Source organism: Ixodes scapularis, unplaced genomic scaffold (assembly GCF_016920785.2).
Source record: "Ixodes scapularis isolate PalLabHiFi unplaced genomic scaffold, ASM1692078v2 PGA_scaffold2__306_contigs__length_199485367, whole genome shotgun sequence".
Lineage (NCBI taxonomy): Eukaryota > Metazoa > Arthropoda > Arachnida > Ixodida > Ixodidae > Ixodes > Ixodes scapularis.
This window is the reverse complement of record NW_024609857.1, coordinates 60,816,853-60,837,249: the sequence shown is the minus strand read 5'-3', so window position 1 is coordinate 60,837,249 and position 20,397 is coordinate 60,816,853. Positions and strand designations below refer to the sequence as shown.

General features: G+C 44.9%; 1 protein-coding gene across 2 annotated transcripts in view; it reads right to left on the bottom strand.

The window, feature by feature from the left end:
• LOC8039750 overlaps positions 1-20,397 on the bottom strand; it is a 54,686-nt gene that overhangs the window by 29,880 nt on the left and 4,409 nt on the right. For both annotated transcript variants that reach the window (XM_040222163.3, XM_040222164.2), the window contains 5 exons: positions 20,069-20,212; positions 16,242-16,311; positions 14,349-14,618; positions 12,925-13,013; positions 8,961-9,043 (listed from right to left, as the gene is read on the bottom strand). In XM_040222163.3, the coding sequence (XP_040078097.1) occupies positions 8,961-9,043; positions 12,925-13,013; positions 14,349-14,618; positions 16,242-16,311; positions 20,069-20,212 (656 nt within the window). The remainder of the gene's footprint in view (positions 1-8,960; positions 9,044-12,924; positions 13,014-14,348; positions 14,619-16,241; positions 16,312-20,068; positions 20,213-20,397) is intronic.

Sequence of the window (20,397 nt, the reverse complement as noted above, 5' to 3'; positions counted from 1 at the left end):
ATTATGGTGCCGAAGGACTACACAATTAATATTTTGCAACAGAGTAGCATATTTTTTTAATAAAGCCAAAAGACGCAACTGCTCAAAACCGAAACCGAAACCCGACGGAGGTCGGAGAAGTGGAGAGAAGAGTGTGAGTGGCGGAAGTCACGTGGCTACACCCGACCGTGCATCTTTTTTTTTTTTTTTCTCCTCTCCGTAGCAGACGACACGACATGCGGCGTGCGATGCGGCGCGCGGGAACTTACTCGCCGTGCGATTCTTTTGCAGTTATGTTTGTTCCGCTCGTTGTTCTGTACTCCAAGATGAGTTGTTTTGTACATTTAGGAGTTGGAGATGAGTAGTGAGTGCCCGTGGTGAATTTCCATGATCGGCTTCGAAAATAATACACCCAAGATGTTGCGTGAAGAGCTGGCTCACATGTCCTGCATCCGAAAAAAAGTGGCATTGTGCGACAGAGTTTCCGAAAGATCAATAGGATCGGGACCAATGGCTGGCTGCAATTCCTGTAGAACATATACGGGCACCTCGGAAAGCGGACGCTACCTGATTTATATGCTCCTTGCATTTTGTGGAAAGTGATTACATTGAGTTCGCAGGTGTCAAAACGGAAATCCCATACCATTTAATTCAGCGAAGTATCGTCCACAACATTTGTTTGTTATTTTTTTTTTGGTTGTTTCTTCAGTGATGATTGTAAAAAAAAGAAAAATATATGTAAACATCAAAAAATGTTTGAAAAAAAAAAAAATAGAGTTTCACGGGGGATCGAATTTGGACCTACCGCGTGTGAACCGGACGTCTTTCCCACTAAGCTACTAGGGCATCTCTTTTGTGGTGGATCTCTTTCCTTAGTAATAATTCAGCCAGTAAACTGTAAGTTGGAAAGTTTGCTGTCGATTTTTCTCTAGCAAAAGCACTCCCGGGTCGAAGTCGGGAAGCACCACGCTTTGGGGACATTCGCACCTAGTAAAGAAATCGTACGCGTGCATATTCAACTCGAAGTAGACACGTCGTGCGTGACGTTTGCGCGAGCGATGTCTTCAGCCACGAGAAGGGAGCGACGGCTCGGCGACGCCTTCGTGCAAATCGGCTTGGTGGCCTGGCGTGTCGTACGGGATGAATATTAATTCTTTTGATCAGTCCCAAATTTCTCTTTTAACGGTAGACAGAATTCGCCGGTACCGCGAACGACAGTTCTGAAATAGAGGTCCCACGCCCGTCGTCCGCTGCCATCGCCGTCCCCGCGAGTTTCACGATACGCAAAACGACGAACGCACAGAATGCTTCCTGTTGTCTATGGAACTTTCTTTTTCAATCAACGTATTTACAGCTTTTTAGAAGCCACAAAAAATGGGTTTCATATTTTTTTATATTTTTAATATCGAGTGTGTGCCTTCAGTGACCCACGACTTTGATTAAATTTGGTGATCGCATCGATACCTTAGAAAACGGACCGTGACCACAAAAAAGAGAGTGAGCGAGACTCGAACCGGCCAGTTCTTGATCGGCGGTTTTCGGGCGGAAAGAAACCGAATTTCGAGCCGCAAATTCTGTTCTGGGTAGTTGAGCTCTTATATGTCACGTAAAACTAAAAACCTCGGCGAGCATAAGTACCCTGTCAGTGTCCCTTTAAGAAGTTTTACGGTATGCATAAAAGTGTGAGTTACTATGCACAATAACAGCTACCACTATCACTCCTTTGTACACTGCAGATATTTTAATATCTGTAGTTAATCTTCTCTAAGATGTGGCACCACCTGTCGACACATTTCTGAACTTCAAGTAAGCAGTGAGAACTGTTGCTGTTGCTGTAAACAATAGGTGGAGTGCAGAGGCAGAGACTCTGAACAGAACTCCGTGGTTTTTTGCACAAATCTTGAAGATGGTGCTTACCCCAATAGCCTTTTTGGGCATTAGATGGCGTAAGGAAGCAATTTTCAATCATTCTTTTGATGCAAAATTGGCCTCACACATTTAAATTCTGCATAAAAATCTCGTCGGTTCACTTGGCAAAAAAGTGTCCGATCACTTTAATCTTTCTATCTCATTCTTTCCCCCGAAGTAGGGTTCCGTGTTTTCGGCTAAATCCGTAAAAGTCAGAAAAACACCTGGCCGGTAAAATTTCCTTCAATTCATATTTATCCGAAAAATCCTGCATTTGGAGGTCACGTCGACAAAATAAAAATAAAAGGAAGACGGTGTTTTACATATAAATTTTATTAGAGCATAAGGTCAGTGGTCCTGAGGAGAGGCCACTTTAGTTTCCTTTAAAATCTTGAACTACTAAATTTTGCCAAATTGGGAACGGAGTAAAATTAAATTCAGAATTTCAGGAATTGAGAATCCAACAAAACTAAACTCCGATAAACTCTAAATTTTCAACGAGAAGTAAACTCCAGACACATGAAATCCTACAGATAAGGTAACCAAATACAAACGTCTTCCAGGAACACTTTCGACAGACCGGGCAAATCATAAATTGGTGCAATGTGGAGTACATCAACGAAGATATGTGATACAAAATTTGTGCCCTGAAGGAGGAAGGAGTACCTTGAGCATAATGCTGCAAAACAAACGGGCACAAGCCTGCAGCTTTTAAAAGTGCTTTAGATAGGCAAAAAACTACAAATAGTTCCAACTCACATGACGGGCTGCTGAAACGCTTCCCCCAACCATTTTTGATGCTCCAGTAAATAGAAAATACTGCAACGTCCAGTGTTTGCTCCCTACTCCCCCAATCGGTTGTTGAATAGCAGCATTATTATAGAAATTATATCATGTAATAGATTTTGCAAAGCAAAAGTTAGTACGCCTTCTTTTTTTTCCATGCCATTTTCCCTAAACATTGGGTGTTATACTTTGTTTCATTGTAATTGTGAGCAAAGCTGAAACTATGACCGTGAGCATGTTCACGGCGTGAGCATGTGTGCCCAACAAACCCACTCGCTCTTGTATCTTCTGCTTCGCTAGCACTCATATAGGAAAAGAGTATACAGCCTTTGGGATATCTATTTCTGAAGAATGCTGTTGCACTTGATAAAATTATTTATTTCAAACTATCCCAGCTCACCTAATTGCCCCACAACCAGTCTTGGGCATTAACTAGTTACTATAGTAATGCGTTACCAGTTACTAGTTACTTTTTCTCAGTAACCTGTAACCTTAACTCACACCTGCTTAGTGAAAACAACTTATAACTGTAACAGGGTTACTATTTTTCTAATGTAACTGTAAAGAGTGACGTCGTTACAGTTACTTGTGAGATTTATGTGGAAAAATATTGCAAACACAATCCTCAAATTGTCTCACAACTGCTGAAAGAGTCCCAAGTCCTGATATGAAAAGAGCACAGCAAAAACTACTGCAGAAACCGTCTGCAGCATGACGGAAAAAGGTAAGATGTTTACAATTCTCTGTAATGCCGAATTAAGGCGCAGCTCTTGAGGAGGAGGGATGGGTATGCCCCCCTTTCCCTCGCCTCCCATTAAGTGGAAAATTTTCGCTAAAGCTAAATTTACTGCTAAATTTAGCAAAATTTTTCCCGCTAAATTTAGCGGGGGAATATTCCTGCTATCTTTAGCGGGAAATTTAGAAAAGTTTTCCCGCTAAATTTAGCGGGGAAAGTGAACTGGTGCTGAGGTCCACATGATATCAATTTCCCCACTAAATTTAAGGGGGAAACTTAACCTGCTAAATTTAATGGGAAGTCAGCGTTTCTCCGCTACCTTTAGCAGGGAAAAGCCCCATAATACAACGCGCGGTTACGCCGACGCCGCCCAAGCTGGAAATGAGCTCCTAAGAGCTGCGCTCTAAAAAAAAAAATTACCGCATCTCCACGTGGTGAATGATGTTGATTGGGGCGAAGCTCTGATGGTGCTGATGATACTGATTTTTTGAGCATTTGACCGCAGAGCCCTCTCGTCTATAAACATTGTTTAACGCAATTATATACGCATTTCACCGCAGCGCCCTCTCCTGTATAGACGTTGAGCGGCTGCATGCAACGTTTCATCCATGACATCTCCAGCTCTTGAGTTCCTACCATATCTCAGAGCCCCCTACTCGTCCCGCAGTCGTGGCTGAGTGGTTAAGGCAATAGACTAGAAATCCATTGGGGTCTCCTCGCACAGGTTCGAATCCTGTCGACTGTGCAAACATTTTTTCTTTTTTTAAGAAGACAGATGGGATGGTAATCAATGTGAGCACGGACGCCGGACAAGGCTAGACCCTAAGGGGCTTCGCCCCTTATAAAAATAAACTATATTTTTGGTGACCATGCTTGGCCAAGCTGATCCCGCCAACTGGAAGGATGGGGACGTTTGTGTCTGAACCCGTCGCGTATGGTACATCGCCCACAGTGCACGCCAATGTAACAAAGCGAGGCATCTCTAAAGAGTTTCTCTTTTCTTTGTCCGATGTAGGGAGCGAGTGTTTTCCCAGAGAATAGTTTATGGTGATTGTCGCCTCAAACGGCCGCAGGCTTGCGGCACAACCAATTTTCCCTTGTCTTTTTGCCGCCAAGCATACGGTTCCTTCCCCTCTCGCTTGAATCGTCCGACTCCAAGATGCACTTTTGCGGGGTCTTGACTTTAGGCCCATTTGCCCTCCCTTCCCTTTTTTTTTGCAACCAAATTACCGGCCTTGCCTCCCGTCGTTTACTTATTGTCCCCCATTGCTCTGCTTCCTGGGTCCCATCACATGAAAAAAAGTATCTATTCGCTCGGAATGTCTGCGTCGTTCTGCTTGTTTGTGTGTTTTCTTTAAATTGAAAGACCACCTTTAGCCTGGACCAGAAACACTTGGAATCCGTTAATTTATAGATATGAACGTCGTGGGCTTTCCGGGTGGTCTCTTCTAGTTGGGATGGTGAGATGGAGGAGGGCAAATGTGTCCCATCTGGTTAGAAAGTGGCAGAAAAAAGATCGCAACAGTCGTTTAGAATTTCTTTTGCACCACTGCCGTATTCAGTGGGTTTGACAGAGGAATGTTCCCGCAACATTGCTATCCAAGTTTTTAAAAGAAGCTTAGTGTTTCATGAAAAATTGTGCGCACGCAGTAGAAAATGGTTTGACCAATGAGTGCAATGGAGTGCCATAAGAAGTCATCTACAAAGCTGATTGCAAGGTACAACTTCTATATTTATTGACTCCACATTTGCACAGATTTCTATTGCTCCTGTCACAGTTCGCCTCACCAAAGAAATCCGAAATTAGAAATGACCGATTGTAAACTCGCATCATGATTGGAAATATTCGCGATCTAGATGCGTGCTGTTGTATTCGTGTGTACCTTGAGGTGGTTGTGCTTTTCTTAAAGTTCTTCATGGATCATCAGCAGGTACAGTAAGCTTCCGTTAGTTCGACCTCGGTTAATTCGACTTCTCGTTTAATTTGATCCTTTTCAAAAGTCCCGGAGAGCGCCCATACATTTCTATGGGAGGAAAAGTTTGATAGTTCAAACTCGGGACGACTCCGCATCGGATAATTCGTCCCGAGCGAATGCGCGCGGGCTCACATTGCACGGCACCACGGCAGAAAAACCACCAACGTACGGCAAAACACGGGCCCTTTGCTGCAAAGCCGAACGTGCGCAAATACGCACCTGCTCCTCTACACCGTTGAGATGGACCGTAGCGAATGACACGAGCCAGCGCAACAAATCTGGCGTGGAGTAGCGAGGAGAACATAGCACGTGGTCGGGCGTAGAAACAGCGCGCGCCGGAAAGCGCGAGTTCTTTTTTCCTTTCGTTGTTGTTATTTTTTAGTCGCCGACGGTTTAGTTGTTTGGCTCCAAAGTCGGCTCGTAAGGCTTCCTCAGCACGCGCTCAAAGCGCTTTTCTGTAGCACCCTGTGCGGTCCATCTTGCGCGTGGAAAAACGCAAATTCTCTTTTTTTCTTTTCTTTCTTTGCCGCCGAGGATCTGGCTGTTCGGCGCCAAAGTCGGCTTGTAAAACTTACTTTGTTCGTTTTTTTTGTTATTTTTTGAGGACGCAATTTTTTGAGGACGTGACATATAGTTACGCTGCTCTCCAGAGCATACTTTTGGAGATGCATTTTAGGTGCAGACGGCAGCAGACCATCCGTGACTACTTTTGATAATAAGAAAAAAGTTTAATTTTAATTGTTTTTTCGTCTTTTTTTTTTTTTAATTCAATCATTCGGATGAATTGACCGAATTTCAAGGTCCCGTCAAAGTCGAATTAACGAAAGTTTACTGTATTTGCTAGCTCATTTTGAAAAAACTAAAATCGAATGTAATTTTGCCAAAGAAAAAACTATAAATGCTTTATCATATAGTGGATTTACCCCAATACTGTCTTAAAGTATGATCCTGTTCAGTGAGCTAGATATTCATGGTAAAAATTGAAATAGGAAGAACCAAACATGTTAATATTAATTACTGGAAAAATATTAACTTCTCAAAAAATCAGATTCCCAAACATGAATCTGATTCCAGTGTCTTATGAAAAAGTTACCGTAAAATCCTGTAAGGGCACCCTACCCTGAGAGATTGCCTATCCCATTTTTCTGGCTAAATATCTGTAACATAAAAATTCCGAAGCATTGCCCACCCCCGATTCCCGTTTGACATCAAGCGATGTCCGACAGGAATCACGCGTCAACGGCGCGATCTGCGGTACCGGTGCGTCCGAGAAGCAAGTTCATTGTGGGTTCCCACGTTTTTTTGTCTGCGATCTGCACGCATGATAACGGCTCCAGTAATACGCGAGTTGTTCCTGCGTGTATATTGCAATGTGAAAGGCGAATCTGCTGCGTTCGCGAATTGCAGTATCCGTTCCCGAGTTCATAGGGGATTCCAATATTCTTGTCCGCGATCTGCGCACACAAAAAACAAAAGCGTGAGTTGTTCCTGCGTGTATATTGCATCGTGAAATGCGATTCTGTTGCGTCTGCGATATTTGTTTCTGTGACATGCGAGTTTGTAGCATATTCCCGCGTTTTTGTCCGTGATCTGCACGCGCAATATGGGTTTCCGTGACAGGCAAGATTGTAGCGGGTTCCTGCGTCTTTATTGCACCATGAAACTTGAATCTGCTGCGTCCGCGATCTGCGGTATCCGTTCCCGTGAGATGCGAGTTCTGGGCGGGTTTCCGCGAGTCCTTCACACCGTGAAATGCGAATCTGCTGTGGCGGCCACTTGCGGTATCCTTTCCCAAGACACAGGAGTTTGTAGCGAATTCCCGCGTGTTTATCGCATTGTGAAACGCGAATTTGCCGTGTCCGCGATCTGCGGTATCAGTTCCCGTGTCACGTGGTTTGTAGCGAGTGCCCCGGCGCTTATCATTATTTTTTAATAAAGTTTTACTGTGGCATCCCCAAAGATAGCCCACCCCATGTTTTTCACCATTTATCTCTACGTTTTGGGTTGGCGTTCTTACGGGATTTTACAGTATTCTAATTTAGAGACATATTAAGGAAGATTCATTTTGAATGTTTTTTTAAATACATTTTTTTGTAAAGTAACAAAATAAAGGTGTTACTTTAGCAAAGTAACTGTAACAAGTGACTCTTTCAATTTTGTAACTTTAACTATATCGGGGTTACTTTTTTTGCGGAGTAACTGTAACGGTAACACTGTTACATTTTAGCAATAACGTGCCCATGACTGCCCACAACTGAGGGACAACGTCATTAAGAAAAGAAAAACTTTACAAATCTCTGTAACGTGAAATTAGAGTGCAGCTCTTGAGGAGGAGGAGGGGAGGGTACAGAGGGGGGGTATGCCCCTCCTCCTCGAGTACCCTCCCATCCCCCTCCTCCTCTATACCCCTAACCTCCTCCCAGTTTCCCCGCTCAATTTAGCTGAAAAATTTGTGCCACGTGACCCTAAAAACAATTCCATTCCCCGCTGTTAAGGTCACTGCTGTTCAATTGCTGTTGAGGTCACGTGATGTCAATTTTCCCGCTAAATCTAGCAGAGAAACTGAATTTGTTCATAGGTAATGTGATACCAAGTCATGTGACATCATTATCTCTGCTAAATTTAGCGGGGAAACTGAAGTGGTGTTCAGGTCGTGTAACCTCAATTTTCCCGCTAAAATTGAATTGCCGTTGAGGTCACGTGACGTCAATTTTCCCGCTAAATCTAGCCGAGAAACTGAATTTGTTCATAGGGGACGTGACACCAAGTCACGTGACGTCATTTTCCCCACTAAATTTAGCGGGAAAATTGAATTGGTGTTGAGGTCACGTGACATCAATTCTTCCTGCCAAATTTAGTGGAGTTACTCCGACGGTAATGCCGCCGCGGCAAAACACGAAAACAGGTGCCTAAGAGCTGTGCTCTAAAATTGCCTTCGCTTTGATAAATCTATTTTATGAACTGCCTGGGTTTAACTTGAGAGTCGTGTCAGTAAATTCTCCCTTCTACTTTTCTCTTGTGCGCCATTTTGCAGTGCACAGAAGAGAGCACACAACAATTCTGGCATACCCCCCCCCCCCCCCTCTTCCCCTCCCTCTTTCCTGCCAATGGGAGATCCTATCAGGGGCTTAGCCAGGAATTTATTTTTGGGGGGTGCTGAAGTGGCTGGGATGTCCATGACTTAGGGTGGGGAGGTAAGAGAGGGGGAGGGGGGTGGAGGGCTGAAGATCTGCAGCCCCTCCCCTGGCTATGCCACGTGTGACTTCTATTCTGACATCACTGTGACAGTGACCTTGAAATATAGGCAAACACAAGAGCACTGGCTCTTATTTTCAGCCAGCCAGCACGCGTGCACATGCAGACAGAATTGTTCAGAACAAAAATAGCATGTGCAAGATACTAGACATAAATTCATTTTTTTTACAGGGTGGGGGAGGGGTGCATTTTCTGACATATTACATGGCTTACCCAAACAGTTCTTAAATTTTTTTTTTTTTTTGTGTAATGACTTTTTTAAGAAACATTTTGATGCACAGCCATGTCCAGTTGACAGTAAGCCTGTGGAGAATGCGTACCAACACCAGGGCAGAGAATCTCGAGGCTGTCCTCATCCGGCAGAAGGAAGTTCTTGGTGAGGAGCTGCTCAATAACGAGGTCGCTGAAATCAGAAGAAATGAACGTAGATCAACATACCTACGCTGACAACAGCATTCCAAAATGGCAAGACTTCAGGCAGCCTAAGTTCAGCTTCATTAAAGATATAAAACAAACGAGGCACATTTAAGCCAAAAAGTATCCCGAGGCCTTCGACACCCGCGTGGCATGAAAGAAAACACCCGTACTAATTTTGTCAACCGCTTGCCCTATGCGGAAAGTCACTGCAAATGGCTTTGATCGTCAGAGAGCAGCTCAGGCACTTCGACAGCAACGGACAGCTGCTTATTCAGGTTCAAATCTAAGTACTCGTAGTATTGAGGATTAAACTTCACTAGTTCATAAACCTGGGCCCCAACAATAAATAAGGTAAACAGCCCCTTTCCTAAATTTCTACTTTTACTTCTCATCTCAAGTCTGGCATCGTCCTGACCACGGTCAATCTGCAAGCGGTAATGCATTCAATGAGTCACTCGTTCAGGGCGGAAATCTCCACCGTCCCAAAAAGGTAGTATTAAAGTCTGTTCACACGCCTGCAATTCGTTAGGAACGTGCGCCTTAAAACATCTTACAACAAGAGAACACGCTTGCGCCATCTATGCAGTGACCCTGGAACTGCATTTCACTAGAGCCAAGGTTTTGCGGTATTTCCGAGGTCTAATGTACATACTACCTATGAAAACTGGTCGTTTATAACACTGACAAAAAAATTTTCAAGCCAAAAAAAAAAAAAAAAACTTTATGCAAAAAAAAAAAAAAAAAGGAAACATACACGGGACTGTCAAGTGTTCCACAGCTATCCGATAAGTGAAGTCAGTGTGCTCTCTCGTCGTAAGAGATTTTAAGATGTTTCGAGGCACACGGTCCCAAGGAGCTGCAAGTGTGTGAATGGACCTTTAAGCTTTAGACACAGAAAAAATATAATTTGTCTTTGAGATACAAGAAAGTATACATTAGCACACCTTTCACCTAACAGTCACTATCGAGCACTGCACTAATTCGCCTCAGAGACTTTAATTTGGCTGGTTCGGTGGGCTCCACTTTCATTCCCAGCAGATGCTGTGGAAAGTTACCTTCTGGCAACGGTCACTGGCCAGTGACACTCAGGGTGTCGAACAAAACCTCTTTTCGGTTCGGTTCAGTTTACGGTTCACATACTTTTGGTTCGGACCAGGTTCAGCTCTGGAGCAGAAAAAATAATGGTTCGAACCAGTTTAAACCGGTTCCTAAAACAGTTAAAGTGACAAATTTAACTGAATATTCATAAACTTCAGCTGCCATGAAGCGGATTACTACGGTATAAAATAAGTGCTCATTTAGCAATTTTCTGTGCTACATCTGTCTATTGGAATGATCTTGAAAACTTCAAGACGTGATATGGGACTGGGTACTAAGCTTTTATTCACCAAACACAAAATTAAATATCTCTACTGCAAGAAGGAACGAGTGCCTCTCCAATTTTGTTATATGCTTACACCATATTAATTTTACTGATGTGTACACTCTGCCTTGGCTGCGTGAAACGACCAGAGAAAAAAGACATCATCTAGTATGTCCGGGCTCAATCGCTTTCGTTGGCATGAGAGGATGTATTTTGACCTCGAGAAGGACCTTTCCTCGCTGACTTGCATGATCGGTACTGCAAGGGCGACGAGTGCAAGTGAATACAATTCGGGGTGCCAGGACTTCTCCTTTTCCCGAAATTCCATGACAATGCTACCGTAGCTAATTCGGGGCACCCTTTCAAAGCCTACCAGAGGGGTCTCAGTCTCCCCAAAGATAGAAGAATGGTCGCTAAATGCTTTCAGTCAGCCGCTTCCTTTTTCCATCAGGAACGCTTCCAGATCGTCATCAGGGCAAGTGAAACTGCTCGGTGTGCATGGTGCTTGAGGTTGCTATGGCTGGGCATCTTCCTTAAGAGCGCAAAGCTTCCTCCATGCCAATAGCCAATGCTGCTTTGCTCTGGACCTCTTCTCGCTTGTTAGCGTGACATGGTATTGAGGATCCAAAAACATAGCCGCACAAAATATGTGGCTTCTGAGAAACACCTTCTCTCGCCTTTTTATGGCAGCGGCAAGCTGATTCGCAATGGGGGTGTCAATTTTTGACGTCTCAATTCGACATGTGAGCCATGCTCCATAGAAGTCCCCCAATGTTAGTTGCACCCTTTGAAGTTGCACTGATGCTTCCTCGGCCAGCCCCAGAGAGGCAACTACGTAGCTTTTTGATTGCAAGTCTTCTTGAGTAAGGCAGTGTTCATCATCGCCTGTGATAAACTCGTCGCAGAGCTCTCTCAGCTCCAACAATTGTTGCATGGATGGGCCTGTTGTTACAACTGAGTGCAGGTGAGCGCCGATTGCAGATGACCGAGTGGACCCAGGACCAGGAGTGCAGATGAGCGCCGTCACAACATTACTTGCGAGGTTGTTTCATTCTGACTGCCTGTCAATGGTGCGCCTTTTTCTTTTATACTTTTCTTACGGCGCGGTCTCGAAAGTTTGGCAACGAGGAGGAGGCGGAAGCCCCGTGCGAGCGCAACGTTTCTTCGGCAATGGTTTCCTTCTCGCCACAGTGGATACGAATCACGTGGAAGGCATGTCAACATTCTTGAAAGGCTTGGGGTTTTCCACACTAAAACATTCCCCGTCTTCCCTTGAGTCTCACTGCAGCTCCGCTGGGGTCAGAATGTTGCTCCGTGTGGCTCTTTTCTTGCTTTCGTTGACCGGCATCTTGCGCCCTCTCCCTTTCTTGCGAGGCTGCTACGTATTGGCCACGTGCACGTGGGGAATCGGGAGTCTCACAGAATTTTCCAGGTCTTTCCCGTCGGCAGGTGCACCGGGACGTGCGGTTTAGAGCAGTTCGGTTAGGTGAATGCCGTTTTACCAACCCCAGTTTATCGAATCACCTTATAGAGAGGCTCAGTTTAGATGAAAGGGCGATGAGCCTCCTTTTATTGAACTGGGCTGCCACAGAGCGGCCTCTACGGGTGGGCCAGTTAGGTTAACAGTGTTGTAATGAGCCGCCGCAAACTGTCGCCGTGAGGTGCCATAAACAGGGGGGTGGGGGGGGGGGGGTTAACACACACGAAGAAGGGATCCTTTTCTTTAAACAGTGCCCCTGTTTCGACAAACAGCATTTCTCTAAACTGAGGCACCACTTTCTCTAAACCAAGCTCCGATAAAACGAGCCTGTTCTCTAAAACGTGTTTCGATGAGATGGCGCTCAATCAACCGTAATAAACCCGAATTTGATGCTACATTGTTGTTTCCGTGGCGGCTCGATGCGTCATCCCGTTGGCACGTGGTGGCGGCTTTTTGCCTGGCGCATGGGCGCGATGACTTTGAGCGGCTGAGGCGGATTTTGTGACAGTCAGTGACAGCAATTATTGACCATAATTTTTGTAAAATATGCTTACAAACTTACCTGCATATTTGGAAACACCTTGCCTCGCAGCGCTAACTAAGCCTCTCAGAATTTCCGGCACACAGTGAACGGAATAGTAGCACAAATGCATGCCCATACCATTTGGCAAACCGGTTCGGAACGGTTCTTTTGTTTTGCTCTGGTTCAGGCTCAGCTCCAAAATGGCACCGAGCATTTGGTTTCGGGCTCTGTTCCGGTTCGGGCGAAAATAAGTGGTTCAATTCCGGTTCGGTTCCAGTTACGGTTTGACATCCTGGTGACACTAAACTTGCTAAGTTGTGAAAGCCGCCACCCGATCAGAAGGGTTGACCCACTATGCATCTGTCCATTCATCTGCCTCGTGTTACAGGCACATGGATGGGTGAATGGTTGGCAGAGGCTAAACCCTTTGTATAGGACAGTAGCTTGCGCCGCCTAGTCTAGAAACATCAACAACATTCGCACTTGGACGGGTCAGCTTACCAGTCTCGCTCCACTTCGGCCGCAATGTCTGCAAGTAACCCCCTGCACTTCTCCTTGATGGCGGCCATCTTATGCCTGCTGCACTTGCGCTGCAAGAAGATGTCCGGCACGTCGGTACATTCGTCGAGCACCTAAAGGATGCATTAGTAAAAGAGTATGCCTGCCCAGAAGCATGTGTTCAAGGTTGTACAAAGAACCTCGATGGTCCGCCTATGTGGCAGCATGATACATTTTTTAACGAGAAGCTTTCCTTCCATCATCCCCGAAATAAAAGTGGGCTAGTTCTCAATTTGATGACTATGGTGAATGCACCTGGAAGCGTGAAGTGGGCGTTTGGCAACTTTACAGGTGCAATGAGCTAAATTATTTTTATGCCCCTCCTCACTTGCACTGCACCCTTTCCCTCGGGAGAGTTCATCTGTTCTCCTTGTAACAGAATCGCAGTTGAAGGGAAGTGCACTCTTTCTATTCATTTTTCTGTTTACCGTCGGTACCGGAGCGGCTACACAAACCTCCTGTGAAATTTTCTCTGAACTTTCCATGTGAAATGCAAAACCAGCATGCGTTTCGTGTTGGGTTTGAAAAACATTTTTATAGACTGACTGGTGATTATGACGAATGAAAGGCACCAAGTCTAGCCTGCATGTCTGTCTTAGCCGGCAACCTGGTACTGGAACTGGAGTAAAAAAAAAAAAGAGCACAGAAAAGGTATAGCTGAAATGAGTGAGCAGAAGAAAATGATTGCAATGATTATAAGGATGACGCCACAAATCACTTCAATAGACATCGCAACAGCCCCATACTAGTATAGAACAATATGCGGGCTTCGGATGCCTTTTCAGATTGGTCCATCCTGATTCACGTGACAAGCACCTCAAAAATATTAAACGGCAGCGTATCAGTTTGAGGCAATATTACTCACATAGCTCATCGTTCTTTCCTTTGTTAACCCTTCTTCCTTTTTCCTGTTTCTCATACAGCCAGTCATTCTTTTGAACAACCCTTTTTAAGAAATGAGAACTGCCCAAAAAATCCATAGAATTTTTCAGAAGCAGCCTCACCCGTGGGTGTCCGCAGAATCTTTTTTGGCTTTTTCACAAAGGTCGGAGGGACCCTATTTTTTCAGATGAGCGCTCATCCAAAGCAGTAGCATATGCCACTGTCCGCCATTTCTTGTGGCACTTACTCGGCGGAATCAGCACACGGCGACAGTGGGAAGGCCGGGAATAGTCCGGCGTTTACTTGCAACAGGCCATAATTATGTTCCGCTTTCGTTTGTAACAACAACAAAGGTGTAATAATGTCGTTTAGAAGCCCATCAAAAATGCTTTTCAGTCTGCCGACAGACAGCGCAACATAATTGTGGGAAAAGCCCGTTGAGGAGCATGGGGCGGGTCGTAAGCCCCCCAACTCCAAGGCCTCACCCCAGAGGCGGCATCCCGGAACTCCTCCAGCAATCGACAGATACGGTCCTCTTCCGGCTCGAGGACGGTGGCAGACGGGGCAACGCCGCCCGGCAGTGGGGCAGAGGGGGGCCCCTGTCGGTCCAGGCGCTCCCGCTCCTTCTCCCAGTAGTGGACACGCAGCCAGAGCAGCAGCAGGTTGCATGCGGAGCGCAGCACCTCCAGCGATTGCGAGCTCGTCGCATGCGCCGACGTGTTGCGCAGGTCCACAATCCAATCGGGCACGCCCAGCTGCAAACGCCACACAACGCGGCGGGGTGAGGTGCCCCGCGCGTCGGAACAATGAACTTGGGAGTCGCAATCAGTAGGATATGAGATATCTGGACGTTGTTTCCCATCACTCTATTGATCCGGTGTGCAGTTCTTGGCCCCGGGCCAAATTCACCCACCAATTTCGCACATCCAGGCACATATTTATTAATGCAAAATTGTAGGCTCACTGAAAACTAAAGGGTGGTCACACACTCATGACTGCTTACGACCATGTGCATTACAACCTCTCTTGATATCTCATGAAGAGAACATACTGGCCCGCTTTGCCAGAGCGTATGTTTTGCGGTGTTTGCGAGATCGAACGTGTGTACCACCTATGAGAGATGGTTGTATATAACATTGTCGAAAGTTTTGCAAGTTCACAGTAAAGAAAAGATGCGCGAAAAAAGTAGAAAATATATGGAAATCGTGAGTGTTCTATGGCTACCCGACGGATGATGCCAGTGCGTTCTCTGGTAAGAGATCACTAGAGGTCGTAAGCGGTCCCAAGTGAACGCATGCCACGGTTGCCTCTAAGAACGTTGATGGCGACCACAGTCGGTCGGAGGGGGTTGGCGGGCTGCCAAACACCTGCACCACGAGCTCCGTCGGTCATGCAAAGCGAGTGTGAAAGAAAAAAGAAAACAACAAAGGAAAAAACAAAACAACAACAGAAAAGGCAAGGCAGAGGACTCCGAGACATTTCAAGAAGCCTTACAAAAGCTTTGAAAACGAGAAAAGAAAAAAAAAAAAAGTGCACAAAAGGGGGACGTGGCTACGCTAGACACGTCATGTGCCTGGAAGGCTAAGAGTGGAAATAGAGTCCGCTGCGCTCCTCATAAAACGCAATTCTGCATGTGACGGTTCAATCGACAGATCGAAATACAACCGAAAAATGTTTTTAGCAGTTTCCTGTCATACAAATTTCAGCTGAGTTTAAGACTGTGTTTGTGCTGGCTTTCTACTGCCTCAGTTCTCCAAAAGTTTGTTAATTTACACCACCTCGTTAGCACTCTTACTTTTTGTTCATCATCAAAGGTCTCTGTCAGAATAATTAGGAATAACATCTTTGCAAAAAAGCCCACGAGTCGGCTGACTAAACACAAGTGTGCATGTTTAACAAAACAAACGGTGCCTTGGCCTCTGCAGTCATGCTACTCACGAAACAGAAGGCACTGCGTGAGTCTATGTCAAAGGCTTTCCCAGAGAAAGCAACAGCAACAAAATGTCGCTTGAATAATATTTTTTTTTTGCTTTCAAACTTATGGCGATGGGTGACCGGGTGCCCTGCAGAGGGGTTACAACCCTTTTGCCTATTCCCCGTACCACTGCAAGAGCACATTTGGTGTGCAAATGATGTTTATAGTTACTATTAAAGGATTAATTGGTAGGCTTAGTACTTTAAAGTTTGGACCTTGATGCAGCAAGACTAAAAACATACCTACCTAGTACATTTATTAAAGTGCTATTCATCCTCAAAAATAAAACCATAAACAAAAACAAATACCTGCAGGCCAACACTCAAACTCAAGCTCCAAAGTTATTCAAATCATATGCCAAGAATGACAACCGAAAGAGAACCTGAACATAAACTGAGCCCACCTTGAAGCCTGCTTCTTTGGTGCTGATCTGCTCCTTCTCGCGTATGGGTTCTAGAATGTCGCCGACAAACCTGTGGCAAAAGGTAATGAGGGTCAGTAATGACTATGATTCTCCTGCCAACACTGTCACCGTTGGCTCAAATACAGCAGTGATGAAGTTCGCCAAATATTAAAATGTATTTTTTTGGAGTTAATGCAGGGTGGCGGAGAAAAGCTCACACGGAGAAAGGCTCACTGCAAAATTGGCAGATACGAAGAAAAGCTCACCGGCCTTTGAGCATATGCAAAAAAAAGCTCACTGACTTTTTTTTTATTTTTTATTTTTTTAGCTTAGTCATAGCCTCCTCTATACGGAGAAAGCCTGGCACATCGACGACGGAGCCATAGAGCGCGCGGCCGCAGGAAAAAGGAGAGGAGGAGCGCGCCGAACGGTGACCAATATGGTAGCGCAGAGCAGAAAGGGCAGACCTAGACAGCGAGCGCTTGGGTCATGAGCGGCCGCTCCCCGAACCACGCTTCTTTTTGTGTTTTCGTCACCTTCGTTTTCGTACTCCGGGAGAAACGGGCGCGGCGAATCGAAAGGGCGCAGGGAGAAACGGGAAAGGGTGGACGTTGAGTTTCTCCTCTCCACGATAGCGACAAGAAAAGAGAGAGAGAAAAAAAAAGATTGTTTCTGCGTTTGGCCGCTCGCTCTTTTGTGGCGCTAGCGAGCAAGGTTCTCTCCGCTCCCGTTTCTCCGCCCCTCCTTTCCCATTTACGGCGGCCGTCTTTTCACGCGACGCGCCAGGCTTTCTCCGTATAGAGGAGGCTATGGCTTAGTGGAGTCTGCGTCACAAGTGGTAATTTAACACAATTAGAATGCGACAAAATAATTGTCTTCTTTTTGTATAGTTACTAATTCCTCAGAAATTAGTAATCACCTATTTTGTATCACTGCAAGCATAAAATCAGAACATCGGACACCCGTAAAAAAGACAACAATTATTTACAGCTTGACAGTGCACCGTCAATGTCACCCAATTTGCTACCTCACAGAAGACTAGGCTTCATATAGGTCACGAGTAACAACGGTGACAGCATGCAGCTCTGAAGGTCATGGGTGGTTTGCCGTAGAAAAGCACTGCCACACAAAGGCAACGTGTGGAAACACCAGCACAAATGGCTAGGAAACATGCATGTCCGTGGAAGAAAGAAACCTCGATATCTTACTGTCCGTTCTATCCCGTTTTCAAAGGTTAACAAAAGCTTCAAATAGATTTTCGGGTAAGCGTTGTTATGCATGCATTTCGGATTTTCGGCATTTACAGTTTTGCTTTTTAGATCCTAGGCAGAAATTATTAATTTTTAAAACTTTTTTTTCTGTTCTTCACGTTCCTAAAGGTTTCAGTTAGGCTTTCGTTGCCTAGAGAGTAAACCACAGAAAACACCTGCCCGCAATTATTAATTTGGGAGCAATATACCCACAAAACCTAACAAATATGAAAAAAAAAATTTTTTTTACAAAATTGACGAATTTTAATGATAATAAATTTATTTATGTTACGCATGATCCAACAACCTCCATATGAAAAGAAGAAAAAAAAATCGATGAACTTTTCTCCGCATAGGCTCATTGGCCGGTAAGCTTTTCTCCACATCTGCCGGTTTTGCGGTCAGCTTTTCTCTGGTGAGCTTCTCTCCGGTGAGCTTTCCTCTGAGATTCGTCAATGCATGCCTCATTACCTAAATTACCTAAGCCAGTAATTCTCAAATGGGAGTCCACAGACCCTTTGGGATCCGCGCAGGCATTCTAGGGGTCTGCGAAGCCCTGCCTCATCAGTCAAGCCCGGCAATAAAAGTTGTCTTTTTTTCAGATTTTTCAGATTTCAGAATCCCACATTGGCAGTACAGTTGAACCTCAATTTAACGAAGTCACCGGGACCCACTAATTATTTCGTTAAATCAGGAACTTCGTAAAATCGAGGAAAGGAGACCTCGTGCATAGGCTGCTTGGGGAATCCGAATTTGTTCGCTACACCGGGAAATTCGTAAAATTGGGTTTCGTAAAATCAAGGTTTCCAGTTTCTATAATGTTGGGTGGTTTTCGAAACTTCCACCGCGCATACCCACTTACTTAACGAGTCACCGAGCACCGGTGGCAGTCTTCAGTGCCATCCACGATGCCAACCACGATGGCTATAAGAATTAACCATGTTGCACCTCCCTCCTCAGGTACATGACCATTCCACCCACACTGCGCGACCATGCTACAGCTATCGCTTTCGATTTCTTCGCACGTTCTGGGTCAAAAATACTACTTTTTTTCTTACATGTGGAAGCATGTATGAGCCAGCAATGAAAATAATATTTTATCTTGTGGTGTCACTTTTTGATAGCATGTAATGTTATTTGTTGAGGTAACTTCTGTTTCGGTATGCTCCTTCGTTGTTCAGAGTGGCCAAATCTATGTCATTCAACTTCGCGTTCCATGATGAACATCGAGATATAGAAATTACTAACGAAGTCTGTGTTGGAAGACTGTGGAAACAAGGAAGTTAGCAGCTTCGAAAAAACAAAGGCCAAGTAAGGGCGCTCAAAAGGGTCACCTTGGCGCGCAAGGTTAATGTGCCACTGCATGGTACCGTGTCCCGAAAAGTACAAGACAAGAATATGTCATAAATTGGAGTCATGCAGACATCAATTAACTTCTTGCCACAAAATAGTGTCTTGTATAAATAAATATTCTTCACAGAGCATGATACGGTCTTACTGAAACCAAAATTTGCATTTGGCATGTGGGAAAAAAAACCTGGCATTCAAAAGGTTGACCTGTAACAGATTATAGACTAAAGTTTGGCTTTCTACAGCATGCATGTACACTAATGCTTTGAACACACCTTAGGTAGTTTGCAAAAACTGGTTTCTCATTGTATTGCGCTGCGATTTACTGAAGAGGTGCGGCTAAGTAGTAGAAGTTTGGAGCAAAAATATGAACAAGTTACTGTAAAATACAAAAGGAGCGCCTACCTGGCTTGCATTGAAAACCAAATTAATGTAGACATGGGCGCTTGTCCCGGGTGCTTAATGCATAATTTGTAGAATTTCCAAGCTAGGGAAATGTTAATAGTGGGTGCTTGAATGAAATGGGTGCTTCAACGGAATCTTACGGTAACTTGCCTCATTCAAAATTGAAAAAACAAGAACCTGTTTCGGGCAACCTATGGTGCAATCACAGATGGTGCGTGCCATCTACGAAATGCTGCTAAAAAAATGTCAGAAGCGTCAAGGTTGCGTTGAGTGTGCCGGCACCAAACTCAGCAGACAATCTTCAAAAAGTTTTAACTATGCCTTGTTCAGCATGGTATGCTCTCTTTAAGATATGATTTTCAAACTGTTATAATCTTGTAATAAATAAACCAAATACAAATACATGTATTTAAATCCCCCCAGAACCCACGTTTTTTTTTTGTTTTTTTTTCAGAAATGATTGGTTGAGGCACCAATTTCTCTCGTGTCTGACGTAGTGCCATTTGTTGACAGCACGTACAAGTCGGCAAGCGCCGTTATGGCACCGTCTACAAAAAGCCACCGTAGATTGCCCAAAATGGTTTCTTTTTTTTTTTTCTTTAAACGAAGCAAGTTCATTTGCCAATATTTTCTGTCAAAACTTCCACCAACTAGCTGCACCTCAGTAGTGAATTGCAGCACGATACATTGAGAAACCAATTTGTGGACCGTCTAAGGTGGGTCGGTGCATGCACAACACCACCATTGACGGGATAATAAAAAAAAATGTTGAGTAACAATATCCTTACGACACATCAGGGCTCCTAGTGCTAAAGGACACACCTGACCACAGCAGAGGAGTAGAGGCGGACGAGGTCTTCGATGGAGGCGTCCGCACGTCCTGAACTGTGAGCCTGGGCATCGTTCAGCTGTGCTCCAACAAGGGCTGCAGAAGCCTCTATGGCACGAGGCACACGGGCGTACAACCTAGCATGGACGAAACAAAACGAATTATTCCAGTTCTGCTGTGTGACAACTTAAAGTTGAAGTGGAAACAAGAATGAGGCTATGTCAAAAAAAGTGAAAGCCGTTTACAAATCCCTGTAACGCCGAATTGGAGCGCAGCTCTTGAGGAGGAGGAGTGAAGGGTACTGAGGGGAGGGTAGAGCCCT